Here is a 17,471-nt window from a genome sequence, read left to right as displayed (position 1 = left end):
GGTTACAGCTGGCAGCGCTGGGCAGGCGGGGGGGGGCGGTCCGGGGGGACCAGCCCCGTTTGGGGAGGGGGTCTGCTTGCACCCCTGAAATGCCCAGAGAGAGGGAGGCGAGGGGACGTGGCACGGCAGGGCCAGGCCCGGAGGGGGAGCTGGCGGGTCTGGGGGCAGCAAGGCTGGGCTCCCTGGCCCTGTCGGGAGTCTGGGGCTGCAGGTCGTGTGGGGCACGGCTGGGTCCCGACCCGCCGGTACCCCCTGCCCTGCTCCCCCCCCCCAACACAGCCCTGGGCGGGGGGGGGGGGGGGGGGGGGGCAGGCGAAGCCTGGCAGGGTGAGGGCAGCCGACCCCCCCCCAACCCCCTTCTCGCCCGGCACAAAGATGGCGGCGGCGGCGCCCTCCCCCGGGCGTGCCCGCACGTGCGCCCCGCCCGCCGCGGCCTCCCTGCGCGCTTCCGCCCGTCCGCGGGGCTGGCAACAATGCGCGCTCCGGCGGCCGGGGCGGGCCATGGCGGTGAATTACGCGGCCGGGCTCTCGCCGTACTCGGACAAGGGCAAGTGCGGCCTCCCCGAGGTGAGCGCGGCGCGGCGGGGCCTCCCGGCCCCACCCGGGGCCTGCCCCTGCCTGGCGGGTTTCCGTGGCAACCGGGCCCTCGGCCCCCTGGGTGTCTCCCGTGGGGAACCCGGCACCAGGGACCCCTTTGTGTGTCCCCCCCAGGCCCACCCCGTGGCTCCCTCCTTGTCCCCCCCAGGCCCACCCCGTGGCTCCCTCCTTGTCCCCCCCAGGCCCACCCCGTGGCTCCTTCCACGTCTCCTCCCGCCCCAGCCCCATGGCTCCCTCCTTGTCGTCGTCCTCCAGGCCCAGCACTATCCCCTTGTTTTGTCGTGTCCCCCCCCGCCCCAAGAGGGTCTCCCAGCCGTATGGGGACCCTTTGTATTCCCCAGCGGGGATCCCCAGGGGGTGGGTGCGAGGGGCCTGCCCCAGGCACCGCGGGGGTGATCCCAGCCCCATGCCCCCAGCAGTACTCGGGAAGCTTAAAACAGGTTTTGGGGTGAGGGGACGGTGACATGCAGGGGCCCATCCTGAGCCTGGGGGGGGGTGAGGGGACAGGGACACGCAGGGGCCCGTCCTGAGCCTGGGGGTGGTGAGGGGACAGGGACACGCAGGGGCCCGTCCTGAGCCTGGGGGGGGTGAGGGGACAGGGACACGCAGGGGCTTGTCCTCAGTCCCTGTCCCCAGGAGACCAGGCTGGAGAAGCATCTCGCAGAAATGAAATCCTGTGCCCCGCGCCAGAAAGCCGGCTGGGCACACGGTCCCATCCAGCCACGGCGTCCCCGCGTCCCCCACCTCCATGGCTTTCCGTGCAGCTCGCCGTCCCTCGGTCCTGTCCCCTGCGCAGAGCTGGTGGCTGTGCTGGTGACAGCTGGAGTTGAGCACACGTGGGGTGGCACCGGGTTCGCCCCTGTCCTCCCGCTGCCCGGCGGTGTCCTGGAGCCCAGCCACTTCTCGGGGTATCAGCTGCCTGTCAGTGAGAGCAATAAATACCCTCGTCTGCGTTAGGTGTTTTAAGCCCTTACCCTGCACGGAGGTGGTTTATACAACGCTGTTACTCTCTGATTAAATGCTTTTATCATTAAGAAATGCGAAATCTTCTTCCCTTTCCTGGATAAGGAAGAATTGTGATTTACTGGGTCTTTGTGCGGGGAGGTGTGTGGGATCTATCCCTGCACCTCTCCGTTCCCATGGTGGTTTGTCTCTTCTGCTCAGATTTTTGACCCGCCGGAGGAACTGGAGAGGAAGGTGCGGGAGCTGGCGGACTTGATCAGGAGTTCCTCCAATGTGGTGTTTCACACGGGGGCTGGAATCAGCACCGCCTCGGGGATTCCCGACTTCAGGTAAGGACGGTGGCACCTTCTCCGAGTCCATCTCACGTCTTGTAAAGCTCTGGACTGTGCTTCCTGCTACCCCAGCCAGACCTACTCCATCCCTCCTGTCTGGTCCTGCATCCAGCTGAAAATCCCCTTTCCCTCTTGCACACCCGTCTGACGTTAAGCCGTACCCACAGAAGCCCTACATGGGCTCTGCTTGCATCAGTGACAAAAATGGCTGGTGATACACGACCTTCATTTAGCAGTGCCTTGCTCATCCTCCATCGATAGGGCTCGTGCTGCATTTACAGCTGTCTTCTCGGAGCCTGAGATCTCAATTCTCACTCTTTCTGTCCCCATTGCTGCAGGGGGCCCAATGGTGTCTGGACTATGGAAGAGAAGGGGCTCTCCCCAAAATTTGACACCACCTTTGAGAATGCCAGGCCCTCCAAGACTCACATGGCGCTGCTGGGGCTGCAGAGAGTCGGCATCCTGAAATTCCTGGTCAGCCAGAACGTGGACGGCCTTCACGTGCGTTCAGGATTCCCACGGTACTGCCTCTCCCGCCCTGTCTCCGGGTCCCTCGCGCTTTCTCCAGCCGCTGCCACGTGGCTGTTCTTGCTGCCTTGATTTAGCGTGGCCTCGCGTGCAAGCGTTTGATGCTGGGGCTTGATTTCCAAGGCTGGCTTGGCAGCTGTCTGCCCACTGATAGGGGGAGCAGAAACTGGGATGCGCTGGTGTGGGAAGGGGTACATAAACCAGCTTGAATTTAGAGCAGAGAGGTTATGGTAATAATTCAGAGGGTGATGAAATTAAGTCAGCCTCAGCTGATGCTCTCTAGAAGTACACCCAGAAGCCGTTTGTTCACAAGTGGAATGAACGGGTCGCGGTGTTGAGCCGTCTGTCGTGGTTTAACCCCAGCCGGCAACTAAGCACCGCACAGCCGCTCGCTCACTCCCCCCCGGTGGGATGGGGGAGAGAATCGGAAGGGTAAAAGCGAGAAAACTCCTGGGTTGAGATAAAGACAGTTTCACAGGTAAAGCAAAAGCCGCTCGCGCAAGCAAAGCGAAACAAGGAATTCATTCACTACTTCCCATGGGCAGGCGGGTGTTCGGCCATCCCCAGGAAAGCAGGGCTCCATCACACCTAACGGTGACTTGGGAAGACAAACGCTATCACCCCGAACGTCCCCCCCTTCCTTCTTCTTCCCCCAGCTTTATATGCTGAGCATGACGTCATATGGTGTGGGATATCCCTTGGGTCAGTCGGGGTCAGCTGTCCCGGCTGTGTCCCCTCCCAGCTTCTTGTGCCCCCCCCAGCCTGCTCGCTGGTGGGGTGGGGTGAGGAGCAGAAAAGGCCTTGACTCTGTGTCAGCACTGCTCAGCAGTAACAAAAACATCCCTGTGTTATCAACGCTGTTTCCAGCACAAATCCAAAACACAGCCCTGTACCAGCTACTGGGAAGAAAATTAACTCTACCCCAGCCAAAACCAGCAGACAGTCGCATGTTACCACCCATCAGCTGAGTTGGCTGTAGCTGTCGGTGCCGCTGTGAGCAGCCCGGCTGCGCTGCGTGGCTGCCTGGGGGCTCGCGGCCCAGGGAACGAGACGCTGGCTTCACGTAGGGCACGTGCTCCTGGGAGCTGGGCTCAGAACTGCGCTGAGGGCACACGGTCCTTTCCGCTGCCTCTGCACCCATCCAGAGGGGTGAACGGACAGGAGGGAGGACGAGAGCATCTGAAACTGCTCCTGCTGCTCACAGAGACGCGTGTCGCCCTGTTTTACCAGCGTTGCTAGAGCTGTCTCAGAGCACTGGATCTTGTGCTATTTTACAGTTTGCTTAAATTGAATTTCTTGAGAGAAAATAAAGGCGGTGCTGCCCCAGTGATGAAACCGTGCCTGGGCCCAAGACAGTACTTTGCCTCTCCATAAATTTGTGAAACTGCAAGGGCGGCAAGACGGAGAGAGTCCCGCAGTTGGAACTGGTCTGACTTACCGGCCGTGGTCTCCGATTTCCTTGCCCGCTGCGATGAGGTCAGGGATCCTGCGTAGCCGTGTTCCCTCTGCGGGGAGCTGCGACGTGTGGGAGCCGAGGGTACAAGATCTCCGCTCCCTGCGTGGGTGGGGACTGAAGTGCATTTAGCAGCGCAGTGGCCGTTTCAAGGATGTCCTCAAAGGAACCTGCCTTTCCATTAGGACTTACGGCAACGGGCTCTTTTCCCTTCAAGAAACTTCAGCCTCTCATAAAACCCATTTCCAGCACTTAAGACCAGCGAGCAATTGTCTTGTGAGGCAAACTGCTTGGAGCTGCCTGGAAAGGAAAGGGGAGAGCAGCTGAATTCAAGTAAGAAAATAAAGTGAAGGGAGTTGGGATGAGAACGAGGAGCGTGAATGGGACCTCGGAGAAGACGCATCTCACAAATATCTTCAGCCGTCACGGGCTGAGCAGAGAGCTGCCTCCAGGGAGTATTTCCTATTAAAAGCCCTGAGTCCTGGTTCCTGCTCCTAGCCCCACATTTGCCTTTTTAAACTAAACAACCATGGGAAAAAGAATAGGAAATAATGACCACAACTCAGCTGTGCTCCCTGCAGCCTCGTGCCGCTGGCTCCCACTCTGGTTTAGCACAGCTCTTCCGCCCAAGCGAAGCGTGTGCTTAAGTAAGCGCCGCTGAACTGGGGCCAAAACGGGGGAAATCGAGTCAGTCCTGTCTCCATCCACCCTGGAGGAGGTTCCCAGTCACCGTGGGGCTCGTAGGAGCATAGGGAGAGCGTGGCCTTGTTTTCCTCTAGCTTCTGCGCTTTGAGGCTCGCGCTGAGCTTGAGGGGAGTTTTAGTCAAAACGAGTGGCAAAGGGCCGGAACCGTGCAAGGACGGAGAGGAACGTGGAGTGCTGAGAAAAGCAAAGATCCAGGTTGCTACCGGACACAGAGAAGATGTGAGGCTGGATCAGAACGGGGGCTAGAACTGGCGCTGCAGATGGAAGCATTTAAAATCCAAAAGCCAGGACGTGCTGTCCCTCCCCTTAGTCCCAGCTGTGGTGGCCATAGCGTAGTGCTTCCGTGATGGAGATGAAACCGTGGCACAGAAGGCCTCTTGCCAGGATCTGAACGTGTCCTCTGGGTCTCCCCTGCCCCGCAGGAGGGACGGCTCTGCCCAAACTCCCTTTGAACAGTATTTCTTGTGTTAAAAGCACAAAGCGGTGCTCAGTGTGCCGTAGTTTTGCCGGTGCCTGCTTGCCCCGCACGTGATGGCCACGCTCGGCACAGGGAAGCCCCCACACTCAGTGGCCGGGCCAACGGTCTTCTCTGCCGAACCAGCTGCCTCCCTGCAGCAAGGCCAGGTCGTTTTGTGGCACCCGGTGTCCCCAGAGCCTGCCTGACACTGGTGCCTTGCTCTGATGCAGCCGTATTTGTCTATAACTAATATAATTCCCCTCAGTGCTGACCCTGTGCTGGGGCACTGTCCCCAGGCCATGGCAGAGGGTCCCTGCCACCCCACGTCACCTGGCAGGTCTGATCCGGCCGAGCTGGAAAGTGGGGAAGCCCTTGAGGTGCTGGACCCCTGGTGAGGAGGTGGGTTTGGGCGGCTTTCCCTGTTGCCCCAGGGGCTCTCCGCCCTTCCCCAGCTCACCTCTGCCGTTTCTCCCACAGGGACAAGTTGGCTGAGCTCCACGGGAACATGTTTGTGGAAGAGTGCGTGAAATGCGGCAAGTACGTGAGCCCTGAGCCTGGGGCGGGCATCAGCGGGGTGGGGGCTTTGTTGTTGTCCCCGGGGAGCGATGGAGGCCCTGCACGTGCCGTGGGGCTGTCTGCCTGGCAGGTCTCTAGCGCAGCGTGCGTGGGGTCACGCACAGATCTGTCCGTCCGAATCCTAAACCCTGTCAAACGGCGGGAAATGAACGTTCTGGGAATTCTCCATTGCCTGGGAGGCCCTCGGCAAATCCTGCTCCTCGTGGCAAGGTGGATGCGCCAGCAGGGCTGCCTGCAGCAAGGTCTGCGCCTGCCAGCTGGAGAGAGGAAAGGAGAGGAGAGGAGAGGAGGTTGCTACAAGCCGGGTTTTCCGTCCTGGTTTGTGGCAGACCTCTGGGGCTGTTGGTCAGAGCTGCTGTCAGCAGCGCCTGGTTAGAGACGCGGGCAGAGATCGATGAAGGACTGAGATGCTCCGCTCACTGCGTGTGGCTCTGAGCCATCACCTGCTTCCTCCGAGCAGGGCGTCTGTGGTGTGAGGTGTGCCATATCCTGGGAGGGGGGGGGGCATTTCACACCCCTGCTGCCTGTTTGGCCCTGAATGGCACCATCGCTCTTGCAGGCAGTACGTGCGGGACGCGGTCGTGGGCAGCATGGGGCTGAAGCCAACGGGCAGGCTGTGCAGCGTCACCAAAGCCCGGGGGCTGCGGGCCTGCAGGTACGTCTGCTGGGGCGCTGGGCGGGGGCTCCCGAGGCGACGTGGGGTGGCAGGGACCCGTTCACCCGAGCGAGTGGCTCTGGTACGCAGACTTGGCTTTGCAGGGCTGGGCCGACAGTCCCTCCAGCTCAGGTGGAGAAGCAGCGGGTGTAGGGGAGATCTCCAAAAGCCCAGATAGGAAGCCAGCACCCACGTCTCCGAGGAGTCCCAGCCACGCAGCCTCCTTGGGGGGGGTCTTCCCATGCCGATAACCTGAGCACGTCCTAGTGCTGGGGAAGGCCCTGCTGTGGGATGGCAGCTCTAGAGAGCCCCTTCCCCTCCAGCAGGATACGGCCACTGCGCTGCCCTGGTGCTGCTTGCCTTCAGTAGGGAAGCGTAGCCAGTGTTTCCAGCTCTGCAGCTGGAGGTACCCTGAGGTGATCTGGCATCCAGACACGCTCCGCACGTCCCTCGTGCTTCCTCAGTCAGGCTCACCGAGCCCAGCCCAGTTGCTTTTCTCATCCAGGCTGGCTGCAGAGCCAGCACAGCAGAGCCGGGGGCTCCGGGCTGTGGGGCAAAGCTCTGCTGACTCAGCTCTGATGCTGGGGAGTGAAGAGCGCGTCCCAGCTCTGAACTGGGACAGCAAAGCAGCTGGCGCTTTGGTGGCGTTGCAGCACCAGCCACAAAATCCCTCATGCAGGTGAATTCTGTGCCTTCCCTCGCCTGCCGGTGAGTCCCCTCGGTTTGTCTGGGCTCTCTCTGTCCCTTTGCAGTGCTGGGCCAGGGAGGGTGGGACAGGATCTGGGTCACTGTCCCCTCTCCCAGGGCAGCTCTGCTGCCTGTTCCTGCCTGGCAGGGGGAAACTGTGGTCCCTGTGTGTGTTTTCTAGAGGGAAGTTACGAGACACTATTCTGGACTGGGAAGATTCCCTGCCTGACCGCGACCTCACGCTGGCAGACGAAGCCTGCAGGTACTGTGCTTGGGCTCTTCACGCCGTGGCGGCTGCTGATGCCTGCGGCTCGCGGTGCCCCGGGAGACTGCCGGGGCTCCCCGTCCTCTGCCAGCACCGCAGCGGTCCTCGAGCCAACCCTGCCTGGCTTTGTTGACCGTGTTTTGTGCCTCGCAGCCCTGAGGCTGTACCCACAGCACAGCAACGCCCAGCCCTCTCCCCAGAAAGTGACCGAGAGAAACCACTGCAAGTTCTGGCCACAGCTTTGCTTCCCGGCTGGGAAGCTTGTAGAGTCCACACTGGAGCAGGGTAGGAGAAGCAGCCTGCAAACAGCCACGGCTTTTTCTCTGCCCTGGATGTTTTGTCTCCTCCCTGCAGGAAAGCTGATCTCTCCGTCACCCTGGGGACCTCTCTGCAGATCAAACCCAGTGGCAACCTCCCGCTGATCACGAAGAAGAGAGGAGGGAAGCTGGTCATAGTCAACCTACAAGCAACCAAACACGTGAGTGAGAGCGTCCTCGCTGCTCTGCGCTCAGAGCAATTTGCGCTGCTCCTTTCCCCTCGCATCACTGTTTTCAGCCCCATCATAGTTTGGTCCCCACATGTGACCCCCTCCCAGGCGGCCAGGTAGAAGAGTGGCCTCGCTTAGCAAGAAAACAGGCTGGGCTTCCCTCGTTGGAGGGTTTAAACCTGCAACTCCTGATAAAACACCTAGAAATGGAAGGTAAATCTTAAGAGCAGAATAAAAACTCGGCCCAAAGCCTGATGTATCCTCCGGTGAATTACAGTGATTAAGTAACTGCACACACGGAACCCACGCCACGGGGCAGAGGAGTTCGGTTCATGTTCAGCCCTGGTTTTGGTGCCCCAATTGTCCGAAGTCTTTCGAATAACCAGAGCTGGGGGGTTTCTGGGATGTCATTAGAGCTCCCGTGTCCCTGTCCCGCTCCGTCCTGGGCTCGCTAGCCTGGCTCTGCATCCACGTCCCCGTCTCTGGGCTGTGTCTTGAGGTGGAGACTGCCTGCCCACACCCTGATAGAGCCCTATCAGCCTGCGGCGTAGCCGGGGAGTGGTGCCAGACGGGGTCAGGGTCTCAGTTCGTGTTCCACCAGGGACGATGTCTCAGGGACAGGAGCCCTGGAACCCACGTGCAGCTGAGCCGTCACCTGGGCCCCGTGTCCCCATGCGCTCCCTGGGAGGGGACGTTTGTCCCCGCACGCTGTGTTCGTCCCCTAACGCCGTGCTTGCCCTCGCTCGCCCCAGGACAGACAGGCCGACCTGCGCATCCACGCCTACGTCGATGATGTCATGACGAAGCTGATGAAGCACTTGGGGCTGGAGGTCCCGGAGTGGACGGGGCCGGTGGTGGTGGAAAGCGCTGAGCTCACCAAGCCCGAACAGCTCTTCAAATTTGACCCCGGGGCTCGCGGGCTGCTGAAGGAGCAGCCCCTCTCCCAGCACAACGGCACGGGCGGGCTGTGCCCTGACCTTGGGACCACGCTGGTGGAGCGCCGTGACAGTCTGAAGCAGGAGTGTCCCAGCCCGGACACGGGGCCAACGACGGTGAAGAAGATGAAGGTGGAGCCTCTCCTCACCTGACCCAGACTGCTCCCTGTCTGTCTAGACACTCATCCGTGTCGCTTTTCCTACCGACGTTTTTTTATACCCTTAAACATTGTCCCTTTTTTTATGTAAGTATTAAATACACTTGAATCGCGTGTGTCTGGGCAGCTGCACCCACCGGCCCGGGAAGGGCGCTGCCTGCTTGAAACGGACCGAGCATCTAATTCCTTCTCTGCGAGGAGATGGTCCAGCAGACCTCGGAGGGGCAGAGGGACGAGGGTGCTCGGCGCTGGGGCAGCGACGCGGGGGGACCACTGGGGCAAGCCGGTGCCATCTCAACTGAAACTGGGGCCGGGCGGTGGTTGGGGTGAGCCGCCGCGATCTCCTGGCTGAGATCTGCCCGCAGAGCCGGTCCCGTGCGTGCCGGTGATCAGGGGGGATGTCGCTGGGTGGTGGAAGGGGAGGGGACTGGTGCTGGCCGAATTCCTGGCCCGGCGCAGGGCTGGGAGCTGTGGGACGGTGCCCCGGGTCCCCCTGCCCTCCCCGCTGCCTCCTGCTGTGCCCGCTGCTCCCGGGGCAGCCCTAGGCTGGGTCTGGCCACGCGTCCCAGCTCTGCTGGACCCTGCTGCCTCGTGGCAGCTGGGCTCGAAGTGTCCCTGGCCCCAAGGGTCCTTGAAACCTTGTGGATCACCCCACAGTAAACTAAAGCAGGTGGATTTTTTCCAAAACACCTTTTATTTAGAGATGAAAATAAAGCTTAAAAAAAAAAAAAACACAAAAAAAGAACAAAACCAACCAGTTGCAACATCAATAGCCAACCAGCCCAGGACCCCTCCAGTTAACCTCGTCCCCATCCTGAGCGACCCCGTGTCCCTTCCGCAACTCCTGCTGCACCCCGGGGGGCAGGAGCAGCCCCCTCCCTCCCAGTAAGGCCAGTGGGAACCGGTCTCATCTTCCCAGTTCACAGATAGAAGCGAAGCCAAGTGGGTCCAGCATCCGCCTGCGCCTGGAGGCAGATCCTAGAGGGGCCACCCCGAGGGCTTGTCCTGTAGGGGCTGAGGTGCTGAGCCACCCCATCGCATCCCCCGTGGTCCCTGGGTGCTGCTTAAAGCTCCTCAGCCGGCTCCAGCACCGTGGGCCTGCTGTGGCCAGCCTTGGTCCAAGCCAGCGATGCCAGGCCGTGGTGCGGTGCGGTGCCATCCCCGGACGCGGTGTCAGCTCGATCCCCGTCCCCACGGCTCAGCCCTTCCGAGGCAAGCGGCTGCGTGCCGTTACGGGGGGAGACTTTGTCCGGGCGTGGGGTGAATGTGCGGCCACCGAAGGCTTCGTGCAGGGTCTCGGGGGCTTCGCCCAGGTGCTCCGGCCACAGCGGCTCCGGGGGCTTCTCGTCCCGGGCTTGGGGCTGTGTGTAAGCCACACGGGAGGCGGCCGCGTTGTGCAGGGACCTGGAGAAAACTGAGGGCGAAGGAGGGTCAGGGCCCGCTCCCGTGCCCGGAGCTCCTGGTGCAGCCCCAGCACAGCCCTCACCTCGCACGGGTCCGAAGTCGCCGTCCGCCTTGGCCTTGCTGGGGGCAAAGGGGCTGATGGAGGGGAAGACGATGAGTGCGAAAGAGAGCAGCAGGACCTGGGGGCAGAGGGGGGACGTCACCGTGCACAGAGGTGGAGGGGGGACCAGGTTCTGGGACACGGCTCCCAGAGAAAGGGGGCTGGTGGCAGAACCAGGACTGCGTCCCTCCATCCCTCCCTGTGCACGTGCCCCTGCCAGCGCACCTCCATCCATCCATCCGTCCGTCCATCCATCCATCCATCCCTTCCTCCATCCCTTCCTCCATCCCTTCCTCCATCCGTCCTCGCATGCCTCCATCCCTTCCTCCATCCAGCCAACCTTGGAGCATCTATCCCTCTGCCTTAGCACACACCCATCCCTCTGCCCATCCTTCCATCCACCCCTGCCAGCACATCTCCGTGGGTCTGAGCGTCCCTCCCTCCCTCCCTCCCTCCCTCCCTCGAAGCAAGGAGGCTGGGGGGGGGTTTGGGGGCTCCACACACCGCGATGCAGGTTCCCGTCTGTGCTGCCTTGTTGCTTGACTGTACCACGAGAGCCTGGAGCTTCTTCAGCTGCTCCAGGAGGGACCTGGGGACAGGGAGAGCCCATTAGCACCTCTCCAAGCCCCTCCTGCCCCGTAGCAGGCCTGGCCGGGGGTCCGGGGGGGAGTCCCAGCCCCATCCTACCCCCCCCCTCGTCCCCATCCTGCCCTGGGAACACCTACGAGTTCTGCTTCTCCAGGTGCAGGACTTTCCTCTGCAGCTCCTGGTTCTGGGCCGTGCACGCCGACATCCTGGGGGACAGGGAGAGGGGGGGACGAGGTTGGCGGGGGGCTGGCAAGGAGCAGCGTGCCCATCACCGGCCAGCCGGGTGCCCCCAGGGTGCCTGGGGCCGGGGCCGGTGCCAGCCCCGGGGGCTGGTGTGCTGCCGTGCTCGGAGCAGGGGTCTGGGGGCCGTACCGGCTCTCCAGCCCGTCGATATACTCCTTCTTCTTCTTGCGGCTCTCCTGAGCCGACTGCTTGTTTCTGATCTTCCGCCGGATCTTCTTCAGCACCCGCTCCTCGTACTGGGGGAGACGGGCGGGGGGGGTCAGGGCCGCAGGGGCTGGGACCCCCCCCCCACACACTCCACGCCCTTCCCAGGCACGGTGGGACCCACCTTGGTGAGGGGCAGCTGCGTGGGCAGGGACACCCCCTCCTTCGCCAGCAGCTTCTTCTCGTCCTCCGTCAGCACCAGCTCCTGGAACTGCCCCTGGCTCTGCCTCAGCAGGGAGCTGGGCACCTGCGGGTGCTGCGGGGCCACGGATGGGTGACGGCCCTGAGCGGCGCGGTCACCCCCCGCCTGACCCCAGCGACCACGGTGGGCACCACAGTGCAGGGATGAGGACGGGATCGCGGTCCAGGAAGGGACAGGGATGGGACGATGGTGTGGGAAAGGGGACAAGTGCGGGGACGGGGAGGGATGGGGACAGGAATGGGGAGGGGATCACGGTCCAGGAAGGGACAAGGCTGGGGACAAGGAGGGATGGGGACACAGGGGCGGGGACTCACGGCATCAGCGCTGCCCGAGAGCAGCAGGTCCTTGACGGTGAGGGTGCAGGATGCAGGCGGGGAGACCACGGGCAGGTCCTGGCTCTCCTCCAGGAAGAAGCCGGGGTGCCACATGTCTGGGCGAGGGGAGAGCGGAGGCTGTCAGCAGTCCTGTGTCCCCCTCCGTCCCCAGTGTCCCCAGTGCAGGACCCTCGCCCCTGCCGGTGGCCCCAGAGCTACGGTGACTCGCTGCCACCCACCGGTCCAGTGGTCCCGGACTCTGTCCCCCCTAACTGTCCCTCTGGTCCTGCCCCAGCCCCCCCAGAACACCCCGCGCTGCTCAGCCCACCTCAGCACCCCCAGTCCCCCCAAACCTCCCTCCTCTTCCAGTCTCCCCCACCAACGCCAGTCTACCCAGTTCACTCCCGTTCCCAAGCTCTCCCCACTCCCCCGGCTCCCCCCAGTCCTCCAGACCTCCCAGTTCTCCCCAGTCCACCCAGTTCCCTCCAGTCCCCCCAGCTCTCCTAATTTCCTCACTATCCCCGAGAGACCCCAGGCCCCCCATCCCCCTCGGCTCCCCAATGTCCCCAGTCCCCCCCAAGTCCCGCCAGTGCCCCCAGCCTGCTCCTTTGCCCAGTCTCGCCCTGTGGCTCACCCAGGTCGATGGAGACCTCGGGGTGCAGGACCCCAGCCCCCCCCGGGAGGGGCAGAGCCCGACAGGGGTTGGCACAGGGGTACAGGACCTCGCCGGGACCCCCGTCACAGCACCTGGGGGGGCTGTCGAGCTGGTCAGAGGGGGGGTCCTCGGAGACCCCGCTGTCGCTGGCGGCCGGGGACCAGCCGGGCGAGTCCGATGCTGAGTCCCCGGAGCCCAGGATGGAGCTGAGGAAGTCCTCGCCGTCCTGGGCACGCTGCGGGGACACAGGCGCCCGTCACCATGGGGTGCCCGTCACCATGGGGTGCCCGTCACCCTGGGGGGCCCCCCAGGAGCTGCCGGCGCTGCGGGGTGGTCCCAGCTCCCGGGCAAGGCGTGGGGATGGGGTTCTCCTGCCAGACCCAGGGATGAGGTGGGGATGGTCCCCCCCAGCCCGGGGCACTCACCCCGTCCTCGTGCCAGGCACCCGGCAGCGTCCCCAGCTCCACACCGCGGAGGATCCCATCCTGGCGGTCGAAGAGGAGGTCCAGCAGGTCGAGGCTGTCGAGGCTGCCCATGCCAGAGGCCATGGCTGCGAGGTGGCAGGGTCAGGTCCCTAACACGGTCCCCGTGATTGCCCCCCCCCCCCCCCCCAAGCTGCACGGCCCCAGGGACACCCCAAATCGTGGGGCGGGCACGGGGCTGCTGAGAGGGAGCACGCGTGTGCGGGACCACGGGGAGGTGTATCTACACACACGTGTGCACGTGCGTGACTGCGCGTGCGGCCACGTGGATGTGTGCACGGCTGGATGGGCAGGTGGCCACACTGGCACACGCGTGTGCAGAGCTGTGTGTCTGTGCAACCACGTGACCACGCAACGTGCACGTCCGTGCTCACGCAGACATGGGTGTGTGAACACATGCACACGCATACGCTGGCACCTGTATGTGAGCACACGTGGGCACATCTGGCAAAGCCCTACGTGCACGCGTGCGGGCAGGAGAGCACAGGCGTGCAGGGGCTCAGGGGCACGGCAGTGCCCCCCCCCCCCGGCCTCCTTCCAGCAGCTGAAACTCCCAAATCCTCTATTTTTTCCCCCAAGAGCACTGCACTGCCAGGGGCTCCCTGCAGGCACCCAGCTGCCCCAGCCCCACCGTGCCCCCCAAACGTGGGAACGGGGTGAGCGCCCAGACCCGGGGGCTGGGTCAGCTCCCCCGTCCAGCCCTGTCCCGTGTGTGTGACCGCTCCGGAAGATCAGGTTAATCATTTTGGGTGGCAAGCAGAGGGGGAGGAGACTGCTGCCACCGGCCGGCCCCGAGGAGGGGACTCGGCCCCGCTCTAGCGCTGCCACTCCAGGCACTGCTCGAGACCCCGGACTCAGAGAAAACCAAAGGGCCAACCGACCAGTTGCCCAACCAGCCGATCAGCCGACTGACAACCCAACTAACCGACCAGCGGACCAACCGACCAACCGGTTGACCAGCCAAATCAACGAACCGATCAAGAAACAGACCAAATGGTCAACCTGTTGGCCAACCAACCGATTGACTGACCAAATAACCAACCCACCGACCAACTGACTGACCAGTCAACTGTCTGACTGATTGATCAACCAACCCACCACCCAACGACCCAACCCGCTCCACCCAACCACCCAACCCATCACCCAACTGCCCTTGCCAACCTATTAAGCACTGACTCAAGTGTCCTTCAAGCCAGGTTTGGGGACGGTTGTCATTACCATGATGTTTGGCTGGCCAACCCAGGCAAGGGGCTTTATGGCACCCTGTCCTTCATCCTCAGTCCTTCCAGTGAGCCCTGATGGCCCCGTGGGACCGTCAGGTAGAGGGACCCCGTTGAGCACCGGCAGCCAGGACTTACCTGTGTGAGATCCGACTCCCACGGATCCGTCCTGTCTTCTCAACCCCCTCGGCGTGCAGGGGAGCGGGATGGACACCAAGCCCAGCCACCTCCTCCTCCTCTTCCTCCGTGGTGCCCTGACCCGAGTGGCAAAGTTTAAACTCCAACCGCACAGAAATAACGTCCCGGATTGCAAAATCTCCCGTCCCTGATTGGGGACGGCGCTGAGCGATGGCAGGGCTGCCCCGGGGATGGACCTGCTGCGCTCTGTAACTCATTAGCCCAATGTTTTTGTCTTCCTCTGCCGAGCCAGGCAGGAGGGGCCCGGGGCCGATGAGCGAAGTCCGAGCACTGTGATTGCCTGTGAACTTTCACCCATTTTGGGGGACAATTTCCCTTTTTTTCAGACGAGCGTATCGCGTTAATCACATTTTATAGGTGTTGAGAACATCCGGGGAAGACCTTGGCTTGGACTCTACCACTTACGGCTTCCTCCACAACAAACCCTGGTCCCCTCTGCACCCTGTGGCCGGGGCTGGCCCGGACGCCTGGGTTCTGCTGCCTGCCCGGCCGCTGCCTGCCGGCGGGGCTGCCTGCACCCTCCGCGCCTCGGTCTCCCCCGCGGCCGTCTGGGGGCCGAACACGCTACGGTTTGCTGTGCGGTAAGGGTGTCACCCGTGTCACCCTCCAGATGAGCCCCTCCCCAGCAGATCCCCTGGGATTCCCCCCCCCCCCCCCCCCCCCGATCCCCTTCACGCGGGGAGGGGACGGGTGAGTAAGGCGGCGTGTGACACCGAGGCGTGGCGCGGGGACAAGGCCGCGTCCCGTTATCTGCCGCTCGACGCCCTCTGACCGGGCGGCAGCGGCGAAGGCACCTGCCCGCTCCGGAGCGCCGCTCCCTGCTTTATGGCCCCGCGGCAGAGACGGGAACCCCTGGAACCGAGCAAAGGGCGCCCGCCCGGCGCCGCCCCGGGGCTGCTAATCGCCCGGCTTCCTCAGGGCCCCCCGAGCATCCCCCCTCGGGCCTGCTGCCTGCGGGCAGGCGGGAGGGCGGCGCGGGCAGGGGATGGGCAGGGCAGGGCGGGCAGGGGCCGGGGGGGGGGGGGTGAGGGGGGGTGTGTGTCTCCTGCTAATTACTGACAGGGCAATTAGCGCCCTCGGCACAGCCGGGGGCTGCCCCGGCGCCTCCCCTGGGCTCAGGCCTCGTCCCCCGCGGCCATGGCTCCCACCCACCCCCCCCCCCGCTCCCCCCCTCTCCCCCCCTCAGCGAGCTCTCGCGAGACTCCTCGGCCCCGCCCCCCTCCCCCCGCGGCCCTCGGGCCCCGCCCCTCCTGCCGCCCCGCCCCTTCTGGCCCCGCCCCCCCCTCCGCGCGGCCCCGCGCCATGCGGCCGCGCCCCCGACAGGCCCCGCGCGGCCCCGCCCCCGCTGACCCCGCCCCCGCGCGCCCCCGCGCCGCGCGGCCGCGCTCCCGCTAGGCCCCGCAGGCGCGGCCCGGCCCGGCCATGCCGGCCAAGAGGAAGCCGGTGCCGCCGGACCTCAACATCTCCCCCAGCGCCGCCGAGGGGCCGAGCCCCGACGGCTCCGCCGAGTGAGTGAGTGGCGGCGGGGCCCGCCCAGCCTGCGCCGCGACCGGGGCAGGGCGGGCACCGGGCCTGGAGGGGCTGGGGGGGCCGGGCCAGGCCGGGCGCTGGGCCTAGGGGGGGGCCGGGACAGGGAGGGCGCTGGGCCCGGGGGGGAGCCGGGGGGACAGGGAGAGGCCGGGCACTGGGCCTGGGGGGGCCGGGACGGGGCGGGCGCCGGGCCTGGGGGAGCCGGGACAGGCCGGGCACTGGGCCTAGGGAGACGGGGGGGAGCCGGGGCGGGCGCCGTGCTTGGGGGAGCCGGGACAGGCCTGGGGGACGAGGGCAGGCTTGGGGGAGCCGGGACAGGCCGGGGCTGGGGGGCTGGATGGGCCCAGCCTGGGGGTGCGTGAGGTGAGTAAGGGGTCGGGGAGCCAGAGCCGGGGGGGGGGGCAGGGGCTGGGTGGGCTGGGGCAGGGGTGGAGGACGGTCTGATCCCCGGGTTTGCTGGGGGGGGGGGAGCAGGGAAGGCAGAGGAGGCTGGGGGAAGGTCTGGGGGCAGCTGAGGCCTGGGGCGTTTGGGGACCAGGCCTGGGCACGCGGGTTGGGGCTGGGAGGGGGACCTAGGCTTGGGGGGGGAGGGTTTGGGGCAGTAATCAGGGCTGGGTGGGCAGGACGTGCGGGGCGAAGGGTGGTGGAGAGGGGGCATGGGCGGTGCTAGGGGGAGGCAGAGCATCGCATGGGGGTGCTGGGTGGAAGGGGTGGGGTGAGACCCTCCGGAACCATTGCCCTGGGGGGGGGATAAGGGGGTGGGCAGCAAATGGGAGAGAGCAGCTGGAGCCTGCGCGGGCGATGGGAGCTCGGCAGCAGGTGCTGGGGGAACACAGACACCCCTTTGTGCTCGGGAGCAGTGGATTTGGGGGGGGGGCGTAACGGAGTAGGGGGTTGCTGGACACCCTGGAAAGCCCTTCTCGTGTTTCGCAGCAAAACCCAAGCTTGGCTTCCCGTGTCGGGAGAGGTTGCTGGTGCTGCCGTTCTCTCCGGGCTGAGCTGTGCTGCCTCTTTAAGGGTTGAAGGATTTTCCCTGCTCCTTGGCTTTCCCAAAACAGCTGACTGCACTAAAGCTCCTCTCCAGAGGAGATGTGCGTGTTGGGCAGATATTGCACCATGGGTCTCGCTGTCCGGGTGACCCTGTCAGCACCGGAGCTGAGCCCTGCCTCTCTCCGGAGCTTTGCTTTAGTCTCGCTGCTATATCAGGGGCTGAGTATGTGTCAGACGGCAGTTTTTCAGTTTTTTCCCCTCTGCTTCCCTAAAAAAAAACCCAAACAAACCATCCTCTTTCTCTGGCGCTGCCCTCATAGTCTCCTGACCGTCCCTCCTGTCTCCTCCTCCCCTCTCCAGGGCAAACCTGGTGGACCTTCAAAAAAAGCTCGAGGAACTGGAGCTGGATAAGCAGCAGAAGAAGCGCCTGGAAGCTTTCCTCACGCAGAAAGCCAAAGTGGGCGAGCTGAAGGACGATGACTTCGAGAGGATCTCCGAACTGGGGGCTGGCAATGGCGGTGTGGTCACCAAAGTGCAGCACAA

General features: G+C 64.2%; 3 protein-coding genes across 3 annotated transcripts in view; 2 read left to right on the top strand and 1 right to left on the bottom strand.

Annotated features, from left to right (window-relative positions):
• The first annotated feature begins 449 nt into the window (after positions 1-449).
• Positions 450-8,969, top strand: SIRT6 (sirtuin 6). The gene is made up of 8 exons (XM_076359311.1): positions 450-567; positions 1,762-1,889; positions 2,231-2,413; positions 5,513-5,572; positions 6,171-6,266; positions 7,135-7,215; positions 7,573-7,696; positions 8,458-8,969. Exons 1-8 carry the CDS (start codon positions 502-504, stop codon positions 8,791-8,793), a joined length of 1,074 nt encoding a protein of 357 aa, XP_076215426.1. The 5' UTR covers positions 450-501; the 3' UTR covers positions 8,794-8,969.
• A 507-nt stretch (positions 8,970-9,476) lies between these two features.
• On the bottom strand, positions 9,477-15,483 carry CREB3L3 (cAMP responsive element binding protein 3 like 3). Its single transcript, XM_076359160.1, has 11 exons — positions 15,469-15,483; positions 14,349-14,464; positions 12,934-13,058; positions 12,488-12,743; positions 11,854-11,969; positions 11,462-11,593; positions 11,263-11,369; positions 11,028-11,096; positions 10,807-10,891; positions 10,285-10,381; positions 9,477-10,212 (listed from the first exon to the last, which is right to left on the bottom strand). Exons 3-11 carry the CDS (start codon positions 13,054-13,056, stop codon positions 9,863-9,865), a joined length of 1,335 nt encoding a protein of 444 aa, XP_076215275.1. The 5' UTR covers positions 13,057-13,058; positions 14,349-14,464; positions 15,469-15,483; the 3' UTR covers positions 9,477-9,862.
• A 312-nt stretch (positions 15,484-15,795) lies between these two features.
• MAP2K2 (mitogen-activated protein kinase kinase 2) overlaps positions 15,796-17,471 on the top strand; it is a 1,909-nt gene continuing 233 nt past the window's right edge. Inside the window, exons 1-2 of the mRNA XM_076359682.1 lie at positions 15,796-15,916; positions 17,289-17,465. Of these exons, the coding sequence (XP_076215797.1) occupies positions 15,831-15,916; positions 17,289-17,465 (263 nt within the window). The 5' untranslated portion in view covers positions 15,796-15,830. The remainder of the gene's footprint in view (positions 15,917-17,288; positions 17,466-17,471) is intronic.

The sequence above is a fragment of the Aptenodytes patagonicus genome, chromosome 25, assembly GCF_965638725.1.
Source record: "Aptenodytes patagonicus chromosome 25, bAptPat1.pri.cur, whole genome shotgun sequence".
Classification (NCBI taxonomy): Eukaryota; Metazoa; Chordata; class Aves; order Sphenisciformes; family Spheniscidae; genus Aptenodytes; species Aptenodytes patagonicus.
Note: the sequence above shows the minus strand (reverse complement) of the source record. Positions and strands in the feature narration are given on the sequence as shown.